The sequence below is a fragment of the Stenella coeruleoalba genome (genome assembly GCF_951394435.1).
Source record: "Stenella coeruleoalba genome assembly, chromosome: 3".
NCBI classification, from domain to species: domain Eukaryota; kingdom Metazoa; phylum Chordata; class Mammalia; order Artiodactyla; family Delphinidae; genus Stenella; species Stenella coeruleoalba.
Window position 1 is genome coordinate 83061908 of NC_137148.1, and position 21084 is coordinate 83082991.

The following is a 21084-nucleotide window of genomic DNA, read 5'->3' on the forward strand; positions in this document are numbered from 1 at the left end:
TAGTAACCCATGTGAATTGAGGAAGAAGAAAACATGTTCTATAAACTATTAGGCATGATTTATATTATTCGGGACTTTTTCTTGGAAATGACCACCCCACTGTTTTAAAATCTATCTTCAACGTTGAGTTTTTCAGTTGTACGGCACTACCCCATTCAGGTCTGAGCCCTTAGAAGACATTAGGCCTGGTTTCATTTTGTATCATTCCTCAGGCATTCTTTCTTCCCTGCTATAGAAGTCAAGGTGCCAAGTCAGATACCAGAGATAACGTTTATGATGTCTTAGTATCAACACATGATTCTTGATTCATCTCACCCTGAGGAACAGGCAGTTACCAAAACCAAGATCCCTGACTCTAAGGGTTAAATGGAAAAAGCCACTTTTATATAAACTTGTAATTAATATATGGTGTTTCTGTTGAACTGTTCTGAATTTTATTGTTATTAAGTAAATAATTAAGATTTTCCATGAGATAAATACTTTACTCAATCTATGAGTTTTAACAAATAGAAGAAGGACTAAAGAATAAAAGGATTTAGAAGAGGAAAGAAAGCATCTCATTGCAACTGAAATGCCATTACCGTCAGTAGTATTTGGTGATATCCATGGAGTGACTGCAAAAGAATACTCCATTATTAAGTGGAAATATGCCTTTGAAAGTGTGCTTTTGATGTTGAAAACTGTGATGGGTTTTAATGAAAGCTATAAAATAAATGTACAATATTTCCATCTTTGAATCCATTGTTGGAAGATTTACCGGTTGCATTTTTCTTGCATTAAGAATGTGTTTTATGTGAATGACTGATTTGTCATGTCTGTGGGTTTTTTTGTTTGTTTGGTTGGGGTTTTTTTGGGGTTTTTTTTTTGTTTTTTTGTTTTGCCTGCAGTGGCACATCTAGTGATGAAATGTGCAACTTATACATTATGTATTACATGGAAGCCAAGCATGCAGTTTCTTTCATGACCTGTACACAGAATATCGCTCCAGATTTGTTCAGAACCATACCACCAGAGGCCAACATTCCAATTCCTGTGAAGTCTGATATGGTTATGATGCATGGACATCACAAAGGTAAAATTGGTGTTTAATTTAAATCAACGTATGATTTTGTATTTTATATTTTCTTATGTGTCTCACTTGACTATATGATTAATGTTTAAAATCATCCTCCTTCTGTCAAACAGTCGCATATGTACACATAATCTGATTCCCTCTTTTCCCTCTTTATCCTCTATCTCCCCTCCTGACATTCCCCCATCAAAACAGTTAAAGTGAAAACTCTCAACTAGTGATGAAACAGATTCATTTGAGACCAATTCCATAAATGTAGATCTTTCTTCATTTAATTTGTGTTTCTAGTTTCCTCGTTTCATTCTTCCCATAACCAGTAATGAATGATTCAGTTTATGAATTTATACACCATATTCTAAAGAGTGCTACAGTTTGCCAATGAAAATGGTTATCATCTCCGACCATACCCTAAATTATCTGTTGAATGAGTCTTCAAGCAAAGAACAGTTCTTGATTTATGAGGCATTACTAGCCTTAGTCTTTTTGGTCTCATTCTCTAAATTGTTCTTTAATTTACTGTTCATCTGCAAAATGGTCATATTGATTGTCACTTCTTTAGTTTAAAATTGCAAAACCCACATACTGTTTTATTGGAGGAAGTATGCTGAGACTTTACTGAGTATTACAAGTTCAGTCTTAATGCCAGAACTTCTTATTTCTTTCTATAGGAAATTTTATAAAAGAAATTAACATAGCAATCAGGTCATTTATAAAAATCGTAATATATTTATAAAATGTACCTTAAAATGTTCTGAAAATATCCTAAAATTATTACTAGATTCAACTTTTAAAAAATACAAGCAGTTTTATTAATGCATCTTTAAAATTCTGCATCATTTATATATTCCTGAAAGGGTAGTTGATCCAGTTATTAAGTCAGAGTCTGGTACTTTGTAGTTATGCTAGAGTTTTTTGTGAATTAGAGCATTTCTACCATGTCAATTCATAATACTACTGTTTTTATGAAATACAAGACCCTGAAAATATTTTTATGTTGATAGCATATTTCCAATAAACTATTTAAAGTATGTAATATATACTGCAAATTTATGCTCAGCTCTTTTGATCCTTTACAGAAACAGTGAATAAAGATAAGACTTCTATACTACAGCAGCCAAAACGAGAAGAAGTATTAGAACAGGGTATGTATGCTTACTTCTGTAACTAGGCCTATAAAAGTATTCCTTATCCAAATAGGCAACCAAATTTTAAAGTTATTGAGGTATTTTAGGTCTTTCTTTATCAGCCTAATACCCTACATATTGCTGATTTTATATAATACATAATTCGTGAGAAAATGGTCAAATGTTGCACTTTGACTTTGAAAATAAAAGTATTAATGTAATTTAGTCCCACTAGATTTTTCTGTCTTTGTTTTACCTTATTTAATGTTGTAACTTTTATATATAGTGCAAGTAAGTGCAGATATAATCATTAGAAACAATCAGTGGGCTGCTTTTGAAACCTTATGACCTTTAACATTTAAATTCTTGTATGTTTTGTATGGTGTGTTCATAACTATATTTGAGGTTCAAGAAAAAAAGAAATTAAGAATTAAACATATCTTGCCTCTCTTTTAAGTCATTCTTCTCTGCCTTCAGTTAAGGTAGGCGGGATTGTCATCTTACGCATTTGTAGTTTTGTGGTAAGTTACCACCTGATGAGTTAGGAAAGCTTCATTCTTCCTCTGTTCTATTTATTTAAAGTGGTAATATTTGATGTTGTAGGTCATATACTGTATGTGCTGGCACTGAAAATTTATTCTCCTGAATCTTGCTTTCTTGCCAGTTAAATTGGAACATAGTACTTTGTGTTAGGTGTTGAAGTATGTTATCAAGTCGTTTTTGGCCTAGATGTAATATATTTAAAAGCATTAGTTTAATGTTAATGCAAACATGCTTCTATTAACAACATAAAGTGTATAGGAAATAGATAGGATTTTTCTATTAGCAACTTATAGAAATTTGTGACTCTTTGGGTATTGTAAACCACTATAGGAATTATTCAAAATGTGTTCTGTTAAGTCTATGTCAAAGATAGTACTCTTGCACTAATAGTATTTGCAAAATTAAAAACTCAGACTTTTTAAAGGAAAAAAATGCATTCTGAAAGGAGAATAAGGTAAACTATAATATAAAAGTTTTGAAATTATATAGAGTATGTTCCATAACATCTCATTCTAACAAAATGGCTTAAAAATAAACTTAGCTCGAAGTTGTTTCTATTTTTGTATTAAGTCAAAAAAAGGGAGATGATTTTATAGTGAATAATTTATGCTAAGTGGTTCCTACTGAACTATTGAGTATGACTTAAAATAGCTAAATTTGTCAATCCTGTGTATATAATTTGTAAGGAAGTCAATAATTGTAGCCTAAATATAGTAGTTTTAAGTGTTTACTATAACTGTCCAGAAATTTAATCAGACTTAAAGTGAATTATTTTGACATTGCACACACTGTTTGAACTGTATGTCTTTGGAATAATTTCCAAATACCAGCATATGTGGTACAGTGTGGAATGAGATCACCATTTAGTAGGTGCAGCTTGTAAAATTTTTCTATGGAAACTGAGGCTGGACTTTTTTCCTTTTGAAGTTACATGAGTTGATCAAGAAAGACATTGAAACCCCTGAAAGATTAGAAACACGGAGGTTTTATTAGCAGAGGAACCTTAAATATTAGATTTAATCTGTTCTTTTCAAACCATAGGATTTTAGATGGTGTCATGTATGCCTAAAAACCAAATCCTTTAATACACTTTCATATACTGCCATTCATTTACCCTTTTATGTTTGATAGCATATACATATAGTATTAAGAAGCTTAAATATACCCTTATATGTTTATTGATATATTGGGCTATATACCCAGTATAGTCTTAATGGTTTCAGAGAAGAATTCTGTGGATACATAAATTATTTTCCTGTAGTTACCATTTTATTCTACTTATGAATAAAAATGCTGTAAAGTGATTTAACTTGGGAAGAAAAAACCAGTAGTCTGACTCAATTTTCATACTGCAGAAAATAGGCTGTGGCATTCATATGTTGAAATTAGTAGGTCCATCAGAATGTCACCTCCTAGATTATGTGAAGACAAATACCTCACCAAAAGCTATTTCAATGACCAATGTAGCCTCTCTATTATTCCATTAGTCCTGGAATTTAAAGAGAAATATAGAAATATTCCAAATGCATATTTGTACACATAGTTTATTTGACTTGCTAGTGAGATCAATCTATCTCCTTGCAATACACAGGGCAAATCTACTCATTACTGAGAGAGTATCCCATTCTTCTCAGAGATGTTTGTTTGCACAAAATGTCTATTTGTATTCATTCCCTGGGGTGTTAAATTGACCAAGTAGATGATAGGAGGGCTCTAATTATTCAAATAAATTACACCACGTAGGCTGATTTTTAAAGAAATCCCTCAGACTTAACCCTTTGCTTTATTTTGGTATTCTGGCAAAAACAAGTTATGTTCAAGTACTCCTCCTGGTTGTATTGACTCTTTCAATATTTTAAATATCTGATACATAAAAGCCCTGAATTATTTCAGTTGTGCTAGACATAAACTAACAGACAACATCTATGTTGGTCACACAGGATATAAAACTCCCATTGGAAATAGAACAGTTGAGGGGCAGGGAAGAAAAGACCCAAAACATAAGAGGACATGTAACCAAAGGCAAGCTCTGTACCCATCAGTGACTAAATAATAGAGATAAGTTCTACCTGGATAATACAAACAATATTTTTTTTTTTTGCTTCCTGTCTTAATACATTGGCAAAGCAGGCAGGAAGATAAAGGTCATGATATGTCATAAATGCTGTGTTGGAAAGAAGGGATGACCTTTACTGAGGTAGTAAAGAAAAAAAGAGAGAGAGAGAAAGACTTATATGCCATAGGCTGAAAAAAAGAAATGTAGCAGTGCCACAAATGGACGGGAAGTAGTAGGTACCTCCAACATGGAGAGAAAAAAAAAACCAAAGCAAACTAATAATCTATTTAACACAGGTTTATCTAATACTCTTTTCCACAGGAGAAATATGTGTTTTATTTCCTTTGAAATTCTTACCACTAAAATTGCTAGCTATTAATTTTCACCAGAATATTAACCTTGACCAGAAGTTAACTAGTTTGAAAGAGCCATCTGAGTTTTGTGTGAATCCATGTAGAATTGCCCACCCTGTGCTTACTCACAAGCACACTAACCTGCTGCAGCATCCTTGTCTGCCTTTGCTGCCTCTTGAACAAAATTTGGCCGAAGGCAAATGTATCTCAGACTCTATCTCAAAAAGTATAATTATGGAGACACCAGAGGAACCTCATTATATGAACATCTTTACCTATCAGGTTGTCCTGGATCATGCAACAGTGGAAAACATTTTCTTTTAATAAATTTATTTATTTTATTTATTTATTTTTGACTGCATTGGGTCTTTGTTGCTGCATGCGGGCTTTCTCTAGTTGTGGCGAAGGGGGACTACTCTTCGTTGCGGTGCGCGGGCTTCTCATTGCAGTGGCTTCTCTTGTTGCAGAGCATGGACTCTAGGTGCATGGGCTTCAGTAGTTGTGGCTCACGGGCTCAGTAATTGTGGCTTGTGGGTTCTAGAGCGCAGGCTCTGTAGTTGTGGCTTGCAGGCTCAGTAGTTGTGGTGCACGGGCTTAGTTGCTCCATGACGTGTGGGATCTTCCCGGACCAGGGCTCGAACCCATGTCCCCTGCATTGGCAGGTGGATTCTTAACCACTGTGCCACCAGGGAAGCCCAACAGTGGAAAACATTTTAATGAGGCTTTAATTAAATCTGCAGAGATTTTTTTAAAATAATGCTTATTAGAATTTTTTAATCATATTCATTATAGAATATATGGAAGTTATAGAAAAGTATTAAGAAGTAAACAAAAATCATCCATAATCCCCAGAAATATGGGTGTATATGTACACCCTGTGTGAAATATATATTTTACATATATATGTATATTATTTTAAAAATATTTAGATCATAATATATACACATTTTTGTATCTTCTTTTTAAAATACCATATCTTGAATATTTCCTCCAACTATAAAAATTATTGGCATGCAGGATTTTTAATGACTGCATAATATGTGTATATTCCTGCCCATAGTGCTTTGAAAATAGCCTATTTGTCTACAGGTGAGCTTAGATGAATGAGTTGATTATGCCTGCTTCTATGTAGAAAAACACTAATGGCTATTCAAAACAAATGGAAATGTCACCAAGCTTTGAAAACGTTGTAAGTAAAGAACTCCCTGTGTATGTAATAAGTACAATAAGCTAAACAATAAAACCCAACTAGACAGTGATTCTGGGTGGAGGAAATGAATCCTAGGAGACTATACAGAATAGAAAGATGTGGAGATTTTTCACACGCAAATGTATCCTTTACTTATATGTTCTGGTTGGCACTTTTAGGAAACTAAGGCATGTTTTTTTTCTCTTTATTTCTTATGCATTATGATTTTTTATATATGTTCACTATACTAAAGGTACAACCTGAACATTCTATCAACATTGTTTAGGCAAGGAATGTGGGCTGAAACTAAAAGGCATGCCAGCTTCAAGCACGAATCTATACAACTACATTTAGGAGTTCTGAATTTGGGTGTTTCTCTCCTTTAAAATTCAGAGTATAGATCTACCGTTGAAACTTACGTCAGTTGTATTGGGAAGATTTTATGTCTTAAAAAAACTCAAGGGGCTTCCCTTCCCTGGTGGCGCAGTGGTTGAGAGTCCGCCTGCCGATACAGGGGATGCGGGTTCGTGTCCCGGTCCGGGAGGATCCCACATGCCGCGGAGCCGGTGGGCCCGTGAGCCATGGACGCTGAGCCTGCGCGTCCGGCGCCTGTGCTCCGCAATGGGAGAGGCCACAACGGTGAGAGGCCCGCGTACGGCAAAAAAAAAAAAAACTTAAGGCAGGGACTTCCCTGGTGGCCAGTGGTTGGGAATCTGCCTGCCAGAGCAGGGGACATGGGTTTGAGCCCTGGTCCTGGAGGATCCCACATGCCGCGGAGCAGCTAAGCCCGTGCGCCACAACTACTGAGCCTGCGCTCTAGAGCCTGCAAGCCGCAACTGCTGAAGCCCACGCGCCTGGATCCGGTGCTCCACAACGGGAGAGGCCACCGCAGTGAGAGGCCCGCGCACCACGGCGAATGGTAGCCCCCACTTGCCGCAGCTGGAAAGGGCCCGCGCGCAGCAACGAGGACCTAACGCAGACAAAAATAAATTAATTAATTGATTAATTTTTTTAAACAAACAAAAAAAACCTCAAGGCAGAATTGAAAGTCAAATCTGCAATACCAGTATGTCCTTGTTATTGTACATTATTTTCTGGACAGCATTTCTTTTGCTGCAGATAGGACCTTTAGCATGTTTTATTCAGTTTGCTCCAAACTCTTCTCACTGTAGTCTTCATGCCCTCATATAATCAATCTTTATACTCAAAGGTCAGCATGAGCTACTATACTCCCAAAGCAGGAGGAATATGACAAAAATACAATTTGTAGAGGGAAAACAAACACTCCATGGCCCCAGATAGTTAAAGGTCTTCAGATACCTTCTGTGAAACAGAATAATTTCACAATGGTTTTATGCTAACAAAAATGAATTACCATTGGCATGTTTCATCAAGTAAGCAGAATCAAGGGAACAAGGTTGCAACTTAACACAACAGTAGTCTACTGTAAAAGCTTATTAAAGTAACAGTTGATAAACCATTTATGAGAAGAGCAAAACACAGGCTGGGCTTAGTAGTTAAAATTTATATTCCTTTGTTGTTCAAAATAGGACACTCCCTTCATCCCCTAATAAATTCCAAATGATTTTAGTAGCATCTTCTTAGCTTATTCCAAGCATTCTCAATACCACTTTGCTGTTTTAAAGAAAATACAAGTCTTGTTTGTATTTCCATTCAGTTATGATTTATGAGCAGCTCACAAGTCTTTATTTATTGAACTCATCTATCAAACACAACTCTAAATATCCCCCAAGGCTCTGGGAAGCTGAGGGGATGCTCTTCTGAATTGGTTTCCTAATAACAGAATAGGCAGATATGAATGATCATTTATCGCATGGTTGGCCTTTCTGATATAGATCAGTATGTATGGCAGTTGCAAAAGTCATCATCTCCTAACTTCTCCTTTTTCACATTTGTCTCATTTTCTTAAAAAAAGAAAAGAGTTAAAAGGCCCATTTCTGATTGTTTCACCATCAGATGAGTCCTATAGGAGGAAAAAGTAATAAAGTATGATCCTTAAGCCGGTCATCATGATCATGTGTTTTATTTCCCTAAGGCTAGTAGGATAAATGTTGTGGGTTGGTAATAAGTAAACAGTCAGTAAGCCAAATCAACTTTAACCAGAAGGCAAAGTGTCAGCTATGACTGACTCATAAACTAAAATACGAAAATCTAAAAAGAAATGCTTTTATCTTTTCATTCGTCGTATCCCCCTTATTAATCAGTTGTTGTTGCATGATTGTGATCTCATTAGCTTGGTTACTTGGCGTATTTTGTCAGTGGTTAAACTGCCAATGAATATCCTATTTACTCTCCATGTACCATAGAAATCACAGAGCAATAAGCAGTAACAAAAGCTGTTTGTTTTAGGTAATGAAGTACTAGTGATTTGTGTAGGAAATGGCGGTTTATATTCTGAAAGATTACCAAGAGGCTCTTGATCACTTTAAAAATAAAAATGCCTGCCACAATTAAGATTTTATGCTGTCTAAAAGTAGGGGTACTTATTTTTTAATCCAATAATCTTAAAGCATTTTATTCAAAGAAAAAAGCATGGGGCACTTTTTCAAGGTATGTTTCCATCTTGTTTAGTTTGATCTTACCATATTCCTGAAAGTAAACCAGAGAAACTTCCATGCTGGTGGGAGGGAATACTGAGTGATCCCAACTAAATAGAAAAATGTACATTGAGCCATGAAATAGCTAACAAGCACACAGCTAACAAACTTGGAGTTTAGTTGGTAGTGTTTTAGACTCTCTTGTGTTATGCTGTGTTCCTTTTCCTGACACATTAGCTGCTACTTCACTAGTGTTTCCCAAATACCAAACCCACTCGGCCAAATAACTTAAAGACCTAGAGCGTTTCTGCATTTCTTAAGATAAGAATCAAAGTTTGAAGTGAGGAAAAGAAAGAAATAGAACTCACTGCAGCCTAAAATCATCAAGGAAAAATTTTTATCTTTACTAATGCAGAAGCCATTTATAACACAGTATTCATTCCAGAATTATTTATTGAGTATCTGCTATAATAGGAACAGTACTAATCACTGGAAATATGACAATATATAAGAAATGAGAGGGGGTTATTTTTATATAAAATCACATTTATACCTTGCCATTTGTCCCTTCTCAGATAATTTTCATGTACGAAAAAAGTTTTTTTGGATCATCTTAGAGAATTTTATCATACATGTAAGGCATATTGCCAGTGGTAAGTGAAAACTATTAAAGAGAATAGAAAATAGAAAACTTTTCTACTTTTTCAAGCCAAAAAGAAACCGGTCATTATTCTTTAGGCCAGTTTTTTGCATATACATTGTATATGTATGTATTGACTAATTTATTAGAGTCTTATAATAAAAAGAAGACAAGCCAGGATAGGACAAAAAAAAAGAAACTTGTTCAGTTAAATCATAAACCTGGCACCTGAGCTCAGTAGACTGTTACTTTAAAAAGAAAAAAAAAATTAATATACTAAGATTGACAGGTCTGAGGTGAATTCACAGGAAAGAGATACAGCCAGTACAGAGAAGATAAGGTAACCTGGATCCAGTATAGTGATACTTAGAAGGTGGATCCCTCTGTCAGGCTGTCTCCTTCAAATCCAAGTGCAACATGCTGCCAGCTGTGCACCTTAGTACTGTGCCATTAGATTCCTCATCTAAAATGAGAACAGTAAGTATTCCACGGAAGTTAACTGTGTTCTGTCGTATAAAGCACTCAGTAAAGTGACTTGGTCATGCTGAGCTCTCAAAAAGTACTAGCTGCTATTACTATTATTGTCATTTGTAGTTTATAAAGTACTTCTTTATATGTTATCTCTGTCGAGAATAAGTAGGGTAATTATACCTCCCAGTTTTTCCAGGATTGTACCAGTTTATGCCTAGTATAAATATTAACAACACCCCTTTCCTTTCTCAAATGTGTCCCAGTTTGGTAATTAAATTATATGGTCTGCTTAGCAGCAGGACCCAGAATAGAATTAGAGAATACTACCCCGAAACACATAGGTTAACTGAGCTGAGGAAAAGGGGTCATAACTGGGAAGTATCTAGGGGACGCAGGTTACCCTCAATCACAAGTCAGTTGCACAAAGGTCGAGCAGCTTTAATACCGTTCCAGACAGACTTTTCCATCGAAGGCAGGGGTGAGGGTCTGTTCTGAAGACGAAGGGGTAGTCCTCCAGCACGACAATTATGGGGTGATAAGAATCTCAGATGAGTACTGGTGGGAGGGAGGGAAAAGGTGATGTTGACAAATCGGCATCTATGAATCAAATGACTTTGTGATTCACTGGTGAGAGAAAAATGAATCTAGTTTTCTGGATTGATTGGTCCCAAAACATGGTTTCATCGCTGAGAGAGATACTATAAAAAAAATAATAAAGTATGGGGAGAAGATTAAGCACCCAGGTTTAGACATGTTGAGTTCAAAATCCCATTGAAATAGACATTCAATCCAAGTGGAAATTTCCAGATGGCAGTTTTATGTACCACTAGGTTCTAGGAAATCTCCAGATTTTGGAGTCACTTGTCTGAATGTAGCAGCTTAAGCTTTGTGAGTGGCTGAGATCACTTAGTAGGAAGAAGTCTTAGCCAGGGACAATAAAAGTATGCCAGGGATAGACCTCAGAAAACAGGAACATTCCATATGTTGGGCAGAATAAGAGGAAGCCAAGATGACAGGTGAAGATCTGGAAAGAACAATATTGTAAGGAGAGAGGTTCTGAAGGAACTATGAAAGTGCTACATGCCACCAGTAGGTCAGGATGAAGAGTCTATTGGCTTTGGCAACTAGAAGCTCTTCAGCAACTCATGCAGAAGCCATACAGGAGTGAAGTAGGGAGTGGAAGCAAATGCCTTCGATTTAGGAAGAAAGAGGATATGAGGAAGGATGAAGCAGCACATAACCCCACACTGTCCAGTATGGTAGATACTAACCGCATGTGGCTGTTTAACTTTGAATATAAATGAATTAAAAGTAAGTAAACTTAAAAGTTAAGTTTCTTAGTCTTACTGGCCACATTACAAATACTCAATAGTCCCATGTGTCTAGGAGCTATCATATTGGCAGCACAGGTATAGACTATTTCCATTATCATAGAAAGCTCTTGTAGATGGTGTTGGAACTTGTTAAAGAAAGAGGGAAAATGAAAAAGCTTGAAAGACATACTGTGTCAGAGGAGGGTCTCTTCTCACCTCCATGACCACTCAAGATAAGCCCAAAGTGAGTGTGTTTATAGCCTGAGTCAAATCTTTGGCAGAGTAATTGTATTAGAAAAGGAAAGAAAAAGGAGATGGGAAAGGCCTTAGAAGGCTCAGGGAGGGCTGGCATCCAGAACACTGGGGTAGGGGTAGTTCTTTCTCCAAAAATAGACTGATAAAAAAAAAAGAGAGAGAAAGTGCAGAAGTGCAGGTACAACCTTCTTTGGCAAAATCAGGAAGCAAATCACAAAGGCAGCCGTAATGACTTGTTGAGAAAATAGAAGGCTGTAAACTTAAAGGTGGCTTTTTTCCATTATGAAAATACCAATACGAAACAGAGACTGATTTTGAAAAATTTTAGGTAAACAATAGGTTGAATCAGATGCATGTTGCAACTAGAGTTTATATCTTTGTCATTAGTAATTATAATAGCTATAATTTAGTGATATCTACTTTATGAAATACACTGGACTGGGCATTTTACATTAACTATCTTCTTTAAATCCACAAAACAATTTTTAAGGGTAGTTGCCATTATCTATTTTAAAAGGCTAAGTAACTTGCTTAAAGGCACAGAAAATAGCTATTAAGTGTCAGGGGTTGGATCCGAACACTAGTGTGAAATGCAGACCAGACATCGGGTAATAACAATACAAGGAAAGAGCAGAGTGCTGTAGGTGCACCTAGCAGCAATTGTCAAGGCAGGCTTCTTGGATGTAAGTGATGCCTAAGTAGCATCTGAAGGTTGAGGAACTAGTTGATTACTAGGGAAAGAATGTCCCAGGAAGAAGAAACAACATCTTCTTAGAGTTGACATTCAAGGAAGTAAAAGTCCAATATGGCTATAATATAAACTGAAAAGAAAAAGAGAATATTGAGAAATGAAACTGGGGTAGAGACCACCCAACTTCCTCTGTTTATATTCTATTTCATCCATTGTACTCAAGGTTAGGTAGATTTCCTCAATCACGATCTTAATATGACTAAGAAAGACGGTTAACATTTTGGGATTTCATATATTCCATACACCAGAAGAGAAAAAAAAAGAAACCTTTTTGGTTTGTGTATAAGAATGTAAGAGATAGCCATCTAGTGGGCTCCTGCATGTAACCTCTAGAAGTGAGATGCTGCTCTGAAGCTGTGTTCTCACAAGGCCAATGCATTTGTGTGAAGCCAAGCCTCTTACGTTGCTAAATTTTTGTTTTCCTAATCCAGTGATCATTGTAAATGATCATTTCAAAGGAACCGAGTACTCTGTATTTGGTATTTTATCACAGCTTTTAGATTTTTACTGACAAACCTCAATAACTATGCATAGTTCTAAGCCTGTGTTCCTCCATCAACATTAGCCTAATGTCATGGATTCAAGTTTTAAAATTGTGTTCTTTTTCTGTTCCTGAAGTCATCTTGTTTTCATCTTCTATATAAAATGTTTCATTGCACAACAGCGTATTAAGCTATTTATATTTAGTGTGTGGGGCAGGACAATTACACAGTAATGGGTTAATTTCTTTTCTGTAAGGCAGAATGCCACTGTGGCCTACCAGAATTGGTTGCATTGTAATTTGCTTTGTTCATTTTACTGATATTGGCCCTAATACTTGGTAATTATTTTCTGATTGAAGATCTCACCTAGGATAAGCTGCTTTCATGGGCAAGAATTGAAAACCTACTTTGAATCATTAAACCAAGATTATTTATAAACATGACAGGATCTCAGCATCATTTTGGAAAGACTTCATATCGCCTTGCACCAATATTTTAATAACATATTCTTTAGTGGAATGTATCCTGGCTAAACCAGTTATTATTTTTATTTCCTAATGGTCATAAAAAAGATTTTATAAATGTTTTCTGATCATGCTATAAATGTAATTAAAACTTAAGCAAAAGGACTCCACAATCATAAGTTTCATTAGCAGCACTTAGTATAGAGTGAGAAAAGGAAGAACTGTGGGTTTCCTTTGGGTTTGGGTTAGAATAGCAGATTTATGATTCCATAGAGAATATACATGTTTCCCATTCACACAGTTGATGTGAATGGATTTGAAACCATAGATGTAACTGATGAGGATTAAAATGCTTCATGAGCCTTCCATAGTCATATTTTGTATCTGTTGTAATATTTTATAAATAGTTTGTTTTCATGGAATTATATTATCATATCCAAGTTTACTTCTTAGTACAGGAAGACATGAAATACATTTCAGTGATGTATCATTCCAATGATACTAGTTTGTTAAAATCTCTTTTGCTTGAAACTGTTTTAAAAATATTCTTTTCTCACAAAATTATTTTTCTGAAATTTATTCGTTTCTTATTTAAAATAAACAACTGGAGCTACTTACATTAACACAGTTAACAAAATAATAAAACTGGTTTTCCAGTTGCCAAGTGGATGTTAGATTTTTTTGTGTTTTATAGCACATGCTCAAAAATATACATTTAATTTTTTTTTTTTTTTTTTTTTTCTGTACGCGGGCCTTTCACTGTTGTGGCCTCTCCCGTTGCGGAGCACAGGCTCCGGACGCGCAGGCTCAGCGGCCACAGCTCACGGGCCCAGCCGCTCTGCGGCATGTGGGATCTTCCCGGACCGGGGCACAAACCTGCATCCCCTGCATCGGCAGGCGGACTCTCAACCACTGCGCCACCAGGGAAGCCCAACATTTAATTTTTTGTGGATTACACTTTAATAGGCTTTTAGAAGACAACTTCAAAGGGTTTGCCTGTGAAGATAGCTGTTTTCTGTTGTAGTGTTGATAATGTTTTAGAAAGCTGATGAACTCTGACTTCCAAATCAATCCAAACTAACCTTGTGAAAACCATTTATTAAAACATGCCCTGCAGTCACATACACATTATTTTGTTTCTACTATTATGCTAATAGAGATTATTTAGTGTCGTTGGCTCCTGAGATAACAGAAGGAAATGGGTGGTTTGTAAGATGAAATGTGAAGCATATTATTTTCTCATTGTTCTGGAAAATCATCTTTTTCTCCCCATGCTTGAACATCTGAGAGCAACCTTCCCTCTCACTTATTATGAGGAATTTTGTAAAAAATTTTGTAAATTTTGCAATCTTATCAACTCTCCACCCCTTATCGCTTCTCTTTTTTTCACAGGTGATTTCTATTCACTACTTTCCAAGCTGCTAGGAGAAAGGGAAGATGTTGTTCATGTGCATAAATATAATCCTACAGAAAAGGCAGAATCAGAGTCAGACCTGGTAGCTGAGATTGCAAACGTAGTCCAAAAGAAGGATCTTGGTCAGTCTGATGCCAGAGAGAGTGCAGAACATGAGAGGGACAATGCTCTTCTTGTCAGAGACAGAATTCACAAATTCCACAGACTAGCATCTACTTTGAGGCCAGCAGAGAGCAGAGTTTTGTCATTACAGCAGCCGCTACCCGGTGAAGGCACCTGGGAACCAGAACACACAGGAGGTGCGTTTAGGGCTTCTTTTAAAGAATAAAATGTGAAACGCTACAATCCACATAAGCAAAATCTGAAGGGAATAAAAATTAATGGGTGAGAAAGCTCATCAATGAAAAGGATTTATCATTAGAAAAAACATGACTCAGATTTGGGTTGTCAGATGTCACCTTTGTTTGAGGAGTTTTTCTTTTTGTTTTGGTCCAGTATTATCAATACATAAATTCAATCTCTGTTCAGTTGATGAGCCAGAATTACTAAGACCCAAAATCTTTGGATCATATTGGGGAGGGTGGCATATGAAATTCAGGGTAACAGATTCTTACAAAATCAACATTCTCCATTTAGTTCAATGGGAATAAACTGAAAATTCAAACCTGATATGTAAAGTCCCGGTGTATGAAATGGTTATACACTACCTTCCTTTAAGGTAATTAAATTCCTCTCAGAGGAATCTTACACTTCCAGCGTTCTCATCCAATTGACTTGTAAAATGTAACCATTTTTATGACTTTGATTTCTTGAGTTCCATTATCAATTACTATCTTAATTGGAAAGTTGAGTAGTTATATCTGAAGGGACCTCCAGCAAGTCAGTAACTATCAGATTTATCTTTACTTCTAACCAGGATTGGCTTCTGTAATTAGAGGACAATACCTTATTCCCTTCAGGTTTCTGTACCAGCAAGCTATGGATGCCTCATCTTTGTCTTTAATTGTGTTGTGGCTTCTGTGATATTGATTGTGTTTCATGTTACTTGCTAATGTGGAAAGCCAGATAATACAGCATGTGGAGATAATCCCCAAAAAAGTAACGGATATGCATGCATGGCAGCTGTCCATGCGTGGGCTGGAATGGCACAGGCTGCCAGCTTGATGTTTTCAAATAGAGCTTTGCAGGAAGCCATAAATTATTCAACACCCAACTGATTTTTATTTATAATTGAAAAAAATTAGGATGCAGTGCCTTTTGCTAACACAGGAGTTTCAATCATTGACCATTAGGACTGGCCTAATAGTCTCTATGAGATGTTAAATGGAGCCCAGATTTTTACCTCTTCATATTTAAACAGGGTCAGCCCTGCTCTAACTCCTTCTAAATTTACCTAATAAAACTGTGTTTCTCAAGAGGTGGCCCCTGGACCCTCTTGCATCAGAATCACCTAGGGTGATTATGAAAAATCTAGACTCCTGAATCCTACTGAAGACCAACTGAATTGACATCTCTGAGTATGATGTCTAGAAATCTGCAGTTTATCATGCCCCTATCTGTTTCATAGAAAGACTGGAGTGTCTGTCTGAACGTCTATATTAAGGACAGTAAATTGTAACCCGAACAACATATAAATATAAAAGGGAAAGGGGCCTCTTTGGTGAGAATACAATTCTATTCAAGCATGAAGTGTTAGAGTTGCATCCTGCTTTATTCTATGACTTGTCTTTTTTTATTGAAGTATTTATTTTTTATTGAAGTAACATTGGTTTATCACATTATATGTGTTTCATGTGTACAACAGTATATTTTTATTTCTGTAGACCCTACAGTGTGCTCACCACCAAAAATTTAGTTTCTAATTATCTATGACTTGCCTTTATTACTCTTTGATGTGAAATAATATCATGGTCATTTATAGGCATCATAAATGTCAATGTAAAAATCACAGTTTGACTTAAGGAATTGTATTCCTAAAACCTACTTAGTTTTTCTAAGAAAGAAATGCTTAAAATACTCAAAATACACTTACTGGCCAAATCTCCTTATACCTTCCAAGGTAGTCAGAATGGCAGTGACCAGGAAAAAAATGTTCCTCCAGGATCTGGTTCAGAAAGTTTCCTTTCATTTTAAGTATGTGGGTGAATGTCACTGAAATAAATAAAACAATGAGTTACAGAAACAGAGCACAAATTCTAGTTACAGGAAGAAGATGTGCATATATTTCCTTTCTGAAATGACTTATTTTAGTGTTACTTCACTGCTCTGATTCAAAATTTTTTAAAAATTAAATGCAAAATAACAAAACTCATATTTAGGTAAGCTATTTCTAAAAGTCTTTTCAATTTTCTTTCACTGTTTACCATAACACTATCTAATATCTAACTTTAATTAAAGAAAAGCACTTAATAAGTGCTATATGTTAATAATTATGATTATAATTGCTACCATTAATGTCAAGTTGGACTAAGATTTCAAAAATTTAAACACCAAAGTAGTTGGTGTTTTATTATTTTAATTATTTATTAAATATTAATTATTTTAGCTTAAGTAGCATCCATGAGAGAATTTTCTTGCAATGTGTAGGAAAGCTGCAAAATTTGGCACTCTGAGTTGATAAATTGAGAAAATGACTTGGCAGTGTTCTACCATAATGGGAGTTCGTGGCTCTTCAAATCGCTGATCACTTACATTGATCTGCCTTGATGTTTTCCTGTAATATATGATGTACAGTGTGAAAATATGCAACCTGGTAAATTGAGAGGCAAGTGCACTCCTTTTTACACTTAACAGTTTGGTTTCTACCATTAGTTTGACATCTATATTGAGACAGCATTAATAGAGTAGAAAGGAAATCATAGCCTTTATTCTAGTTGCCTTCTGGAAACTAGATTCATTGAAAAATAAATTTAAAACTGCAGACAGCTATTCTCTTGCTGTCAGATCTGATTGGACTACTATTTGCTAGCATATGGAAGCCTGATTCAACATTTGTTACACACCCTTGGACATCAGAAAATACATCTGCATTTGTGTGATGCTTCCCATCAGATAAGAGAATGCACAGAATCTTTAAATATTGTTATGGTACATTTACATTTTACTTAATTTCTATGGACAACTTTTTCTTGACTCAGAATCCATTACTTTTAACATATTTCGGTCATATGCTGACCCCTAGGTTCAAGTCTTATAGAATTCCCAGGGTAAAATAAAGCATTCAGTAGGCTGAATTTTCATCTCTGGAGGAGAGGAGAATAGTGAAAACAAACCCACACATAGCCCTTACTATGAGCCAGGCTAAGTGTTTTAGATGCATTAACTCATTTAATTCTCATAACAACCCTATTTATAAACCCATTTATAGAGGAAGAAACTGAGGCATAGAAAGGTCATGCCATGGATCCAAAGTGCCACAGCTCAATAAACCAACATTCAAAGCCAGGCAGGTTTGCTCCAAGTCTTGGTTTTTAATCACTTTATTACTCTGCCTCTCACAATAAAATAAAATAATAGATAGATAGGTAAGATAGATATGCTGGTTTTTTCCAATCATCCCATCGTCTTATCTACAACTGTAATAACTCTAGGTGTAGATTGCCTTTGGTCATACTTTCTCAATCAATATCCAAACAATTTGACTAAGGTGAGGATTCATTTGCAGTTAAATTTTTAAAAGAAAAGGAACTCTGCTAATACTTCTGATCCCCTAGTTATGTCTTAATTCTCTTCCTCACTTCACTCCCACTAAATAAGACCTTATAATTATTCCTGTTTTCTTTCTCACTTGAGTATAAATATTTCTCCTATAGTTTCAGTTAATTATAGTTATTGTTGGCACTTCTGATGAATAACAATCCCTGACCAAAATAAGGCATCTTTTCCTCACTAAACGAGAATTTGCAAGTGTAGAAAGAGCAACCACTTTATTTTGTTCTTGTTGTTGAAATCTTCTACTGATTTCACTAGGGTCTTTTCCTTAAGATTAAATATGAAGAGCCTTGTTATGGTGAAGTTAAGTCATAGTCCTAGGTTTGAAATTATGTTTTTTCTCAACTTTGTCTGTTAGTCCTTATGTACACAGATAAATGAAAATGCCCTTTTAAATGCTTATTAATAATTTCATATGAAAGCAGCATTGATTACTAACATTAATCTTTCCTGGAAAGGTGTAATTCATTAATCCTCTTAGTGATTTATTGATACAATTTTAATAGTAATGTTTAATTTTTTTTTGAGAGTAGTAACTTTTTTTCTAAATATACGGTGGAATATGAGGCTGCACAATTACCTTTATTTATAATGAATACAAAGATTCTTCTGAAATAATCCTGTCGTTTGACATGTGAATTTAGAGCAGCTGACACTTGGAGTTGGCTTGCCCAAGGTCACATGTAAGAAATTTGTATTTAATTTTCAAATTAAAACTGTAAGTCTACAACATTAGTCATACACTGAATTACTTCTTAGATAAAAACTAAGAGGAATCTGAACTCAAATTTTTAACTTTTCCATGATTGAAAATGTTAAGTTTAAGTTAGAACCCAAATATATTTTGTCATACAATTTTTAATAAGGATTTGAAATATTTGTAATTGAGGATTAGGAAATAATCACCCTTGCTATTGATGACTGAAATCTTGCCCAAGCCTGTATTTCCTTTTTTATGAATAGAGAAAATGACCTGGGATGAGCCAGTCCTGTTCTAGCATTCTGTGATTCTCTTATAAAGTTGGGCAGGGATTGGGAAAACATCAGTATTTATTCCATATCCATACAGCACTTGTCCTCAATGACTGCTTTGTTCTTGATCATTTAATCTTAAAGAGAACAGCCTTTAACTGCCTAATAATGAAAAAGATGACACTGGAAGCAAAAACATCAATTAACTGAGGTAGTGTTCACAAAAGAGGATGTGAACTCAGTTTTCCTTTAACTATTTTAGAATTTGTAATTAACACAGAGACCTAGGTTTTGAGGTCCTGAAAGTTTTGAGGTCTTGGCTGGGTAATCTTAATAAATGTACAATGATATTTTTAAATGAAATTCAAAATAATTTAATATAATTTCTCTGAACGTTCTTGCTGTGCACAAAATAGTTCTTTGCATTGACAAAAAGAGCAAAGTTTCTTACAGTGTTAACCCTCTTATATATTTCCTCACATATCACCTTTGCTGTTTTGAAAATTTACCAAAAGTATATAAATATGTTCTAGATATTTACACTGCTTTTTCTTCTTGAAAATTCCCAACCAAAAGGGATTCTTATAAGTGACAAAATAGGTAAACAACCCATTAGGCAGTGCTTTTTGAGTGCTTACCAATCTAAGATCAGTGATAATTAGGGTTATTCATAGCCAGATTAAGGTTCTTTATACAGTATTTCCAATATTTGATGAAATCCCCATTTGAAGCCAGAATAGTGTATTTACTGATATTTGGGACATTGCATATTTCTATCAGAATTAATATCTCTGCATTGCATATTTCTATCAGAATTAATATTTCTGAATCTTCATGAGCACCTCGCTTCCAGTACCTGTTGGTGGACCACTGAATAGAAAAGTTCCAGGAAACCTGACATTTGTTTATTGTCTTTAATGAAAATAATTAGCCAATTAGCTTTTTTTTTAGTCTCTTCACGGTAGCTTCAGCACAATACTAGGGGTAAAAAGAGGTAGTACAAGTGAACTAAAAGATTATAAGGGTGTTTAAATGCTAGTTGACAACATAAGCAAGTAGAGACTGGAGCATAGAGTTCAATTTAGTGCATTTTTTTGGCCATTACAATGGGCCAGGCCCCGTGCAAGACTTAGTGACAAAACAGTGAATAAGACATGATCCTTGCCCTCACAAAATTCCATCTAGTTGTAGTGGTGCTGGGCCCTGAGAAGCTGATGAAAGCGACTAAATATCTGTATTGTTATGAGGTTCAAGTCTCCCTTGGAGCCCATCCAGAATCTTCAGGAGCTGCTGAATGAGTACAGAATGACCACCGAAAAGACAAGCTGTAACTGAGATGAGAATGAATGAAGTACAACCTGAGATTCAAGCAACTTAAAAATAATTTGAAACATTTTCTTTGGGGAATCCATCCATACGTCTCTAATTATAATACTTATACCCTGCTTCCTGAGTTCACTTTCAGAAACACAGTTTTTTTCATGTCACCCCATGATTGAAAACCTTCAGTGGTTCCCAGTCGCCTATAGTCACAATTTGCATCCTTTTCTCCTATTATGATAGATAATAAGCGTGATAGATGATGAATGCTATTCATCCTAGCAGCCCCATTTACATCCACTGCTGTGCAAATTTAGGCACGCCAGTTATTACTCTGCCCCCTTCTCCCCAACTCAGGAAGACATAGCAAAACACACATGAGTGAGAATGACATTC

At 35.5% G+C, this 21084-nt stretch overlaps 1 protein-coding gene across 14 annotated transcripts in view; it reads left to right on the forward strand.

Moving 5' to 3' along the window:
* PAM (peptidylglycine alpha-amidating monooxygenase) overlaps window positions 1–21084 on the forward strand; it is a 280663-nt gene that overhangs the window by 223815 nt on the left and 35764 nt on the right. For 9 of the 14 annotated variants that reach the window (XM_079916802.1, XM_079916803.1, XM_079916801.1 and 6 more), the window contains 3 exons: window positions 888–1072; window positions 2149–2214; window positions 14664–14984. In XM_079916802.1, the coding sequence (XP_079772928.1) occupies window positions 888–1072; window positions 2149–2214; window positions 14664–14984 (572 nt within the window). The remainder of the gene's footprint in view (window positions 1–887; window positions 1073–2148; window positions 2215–14663; window positions 14985–21084) is intronic. The other 5 variants (XM_079916796.1, XM_079916797.1, XM_079916798.1 and 2 more) reach the window with 1 other exon arrangement.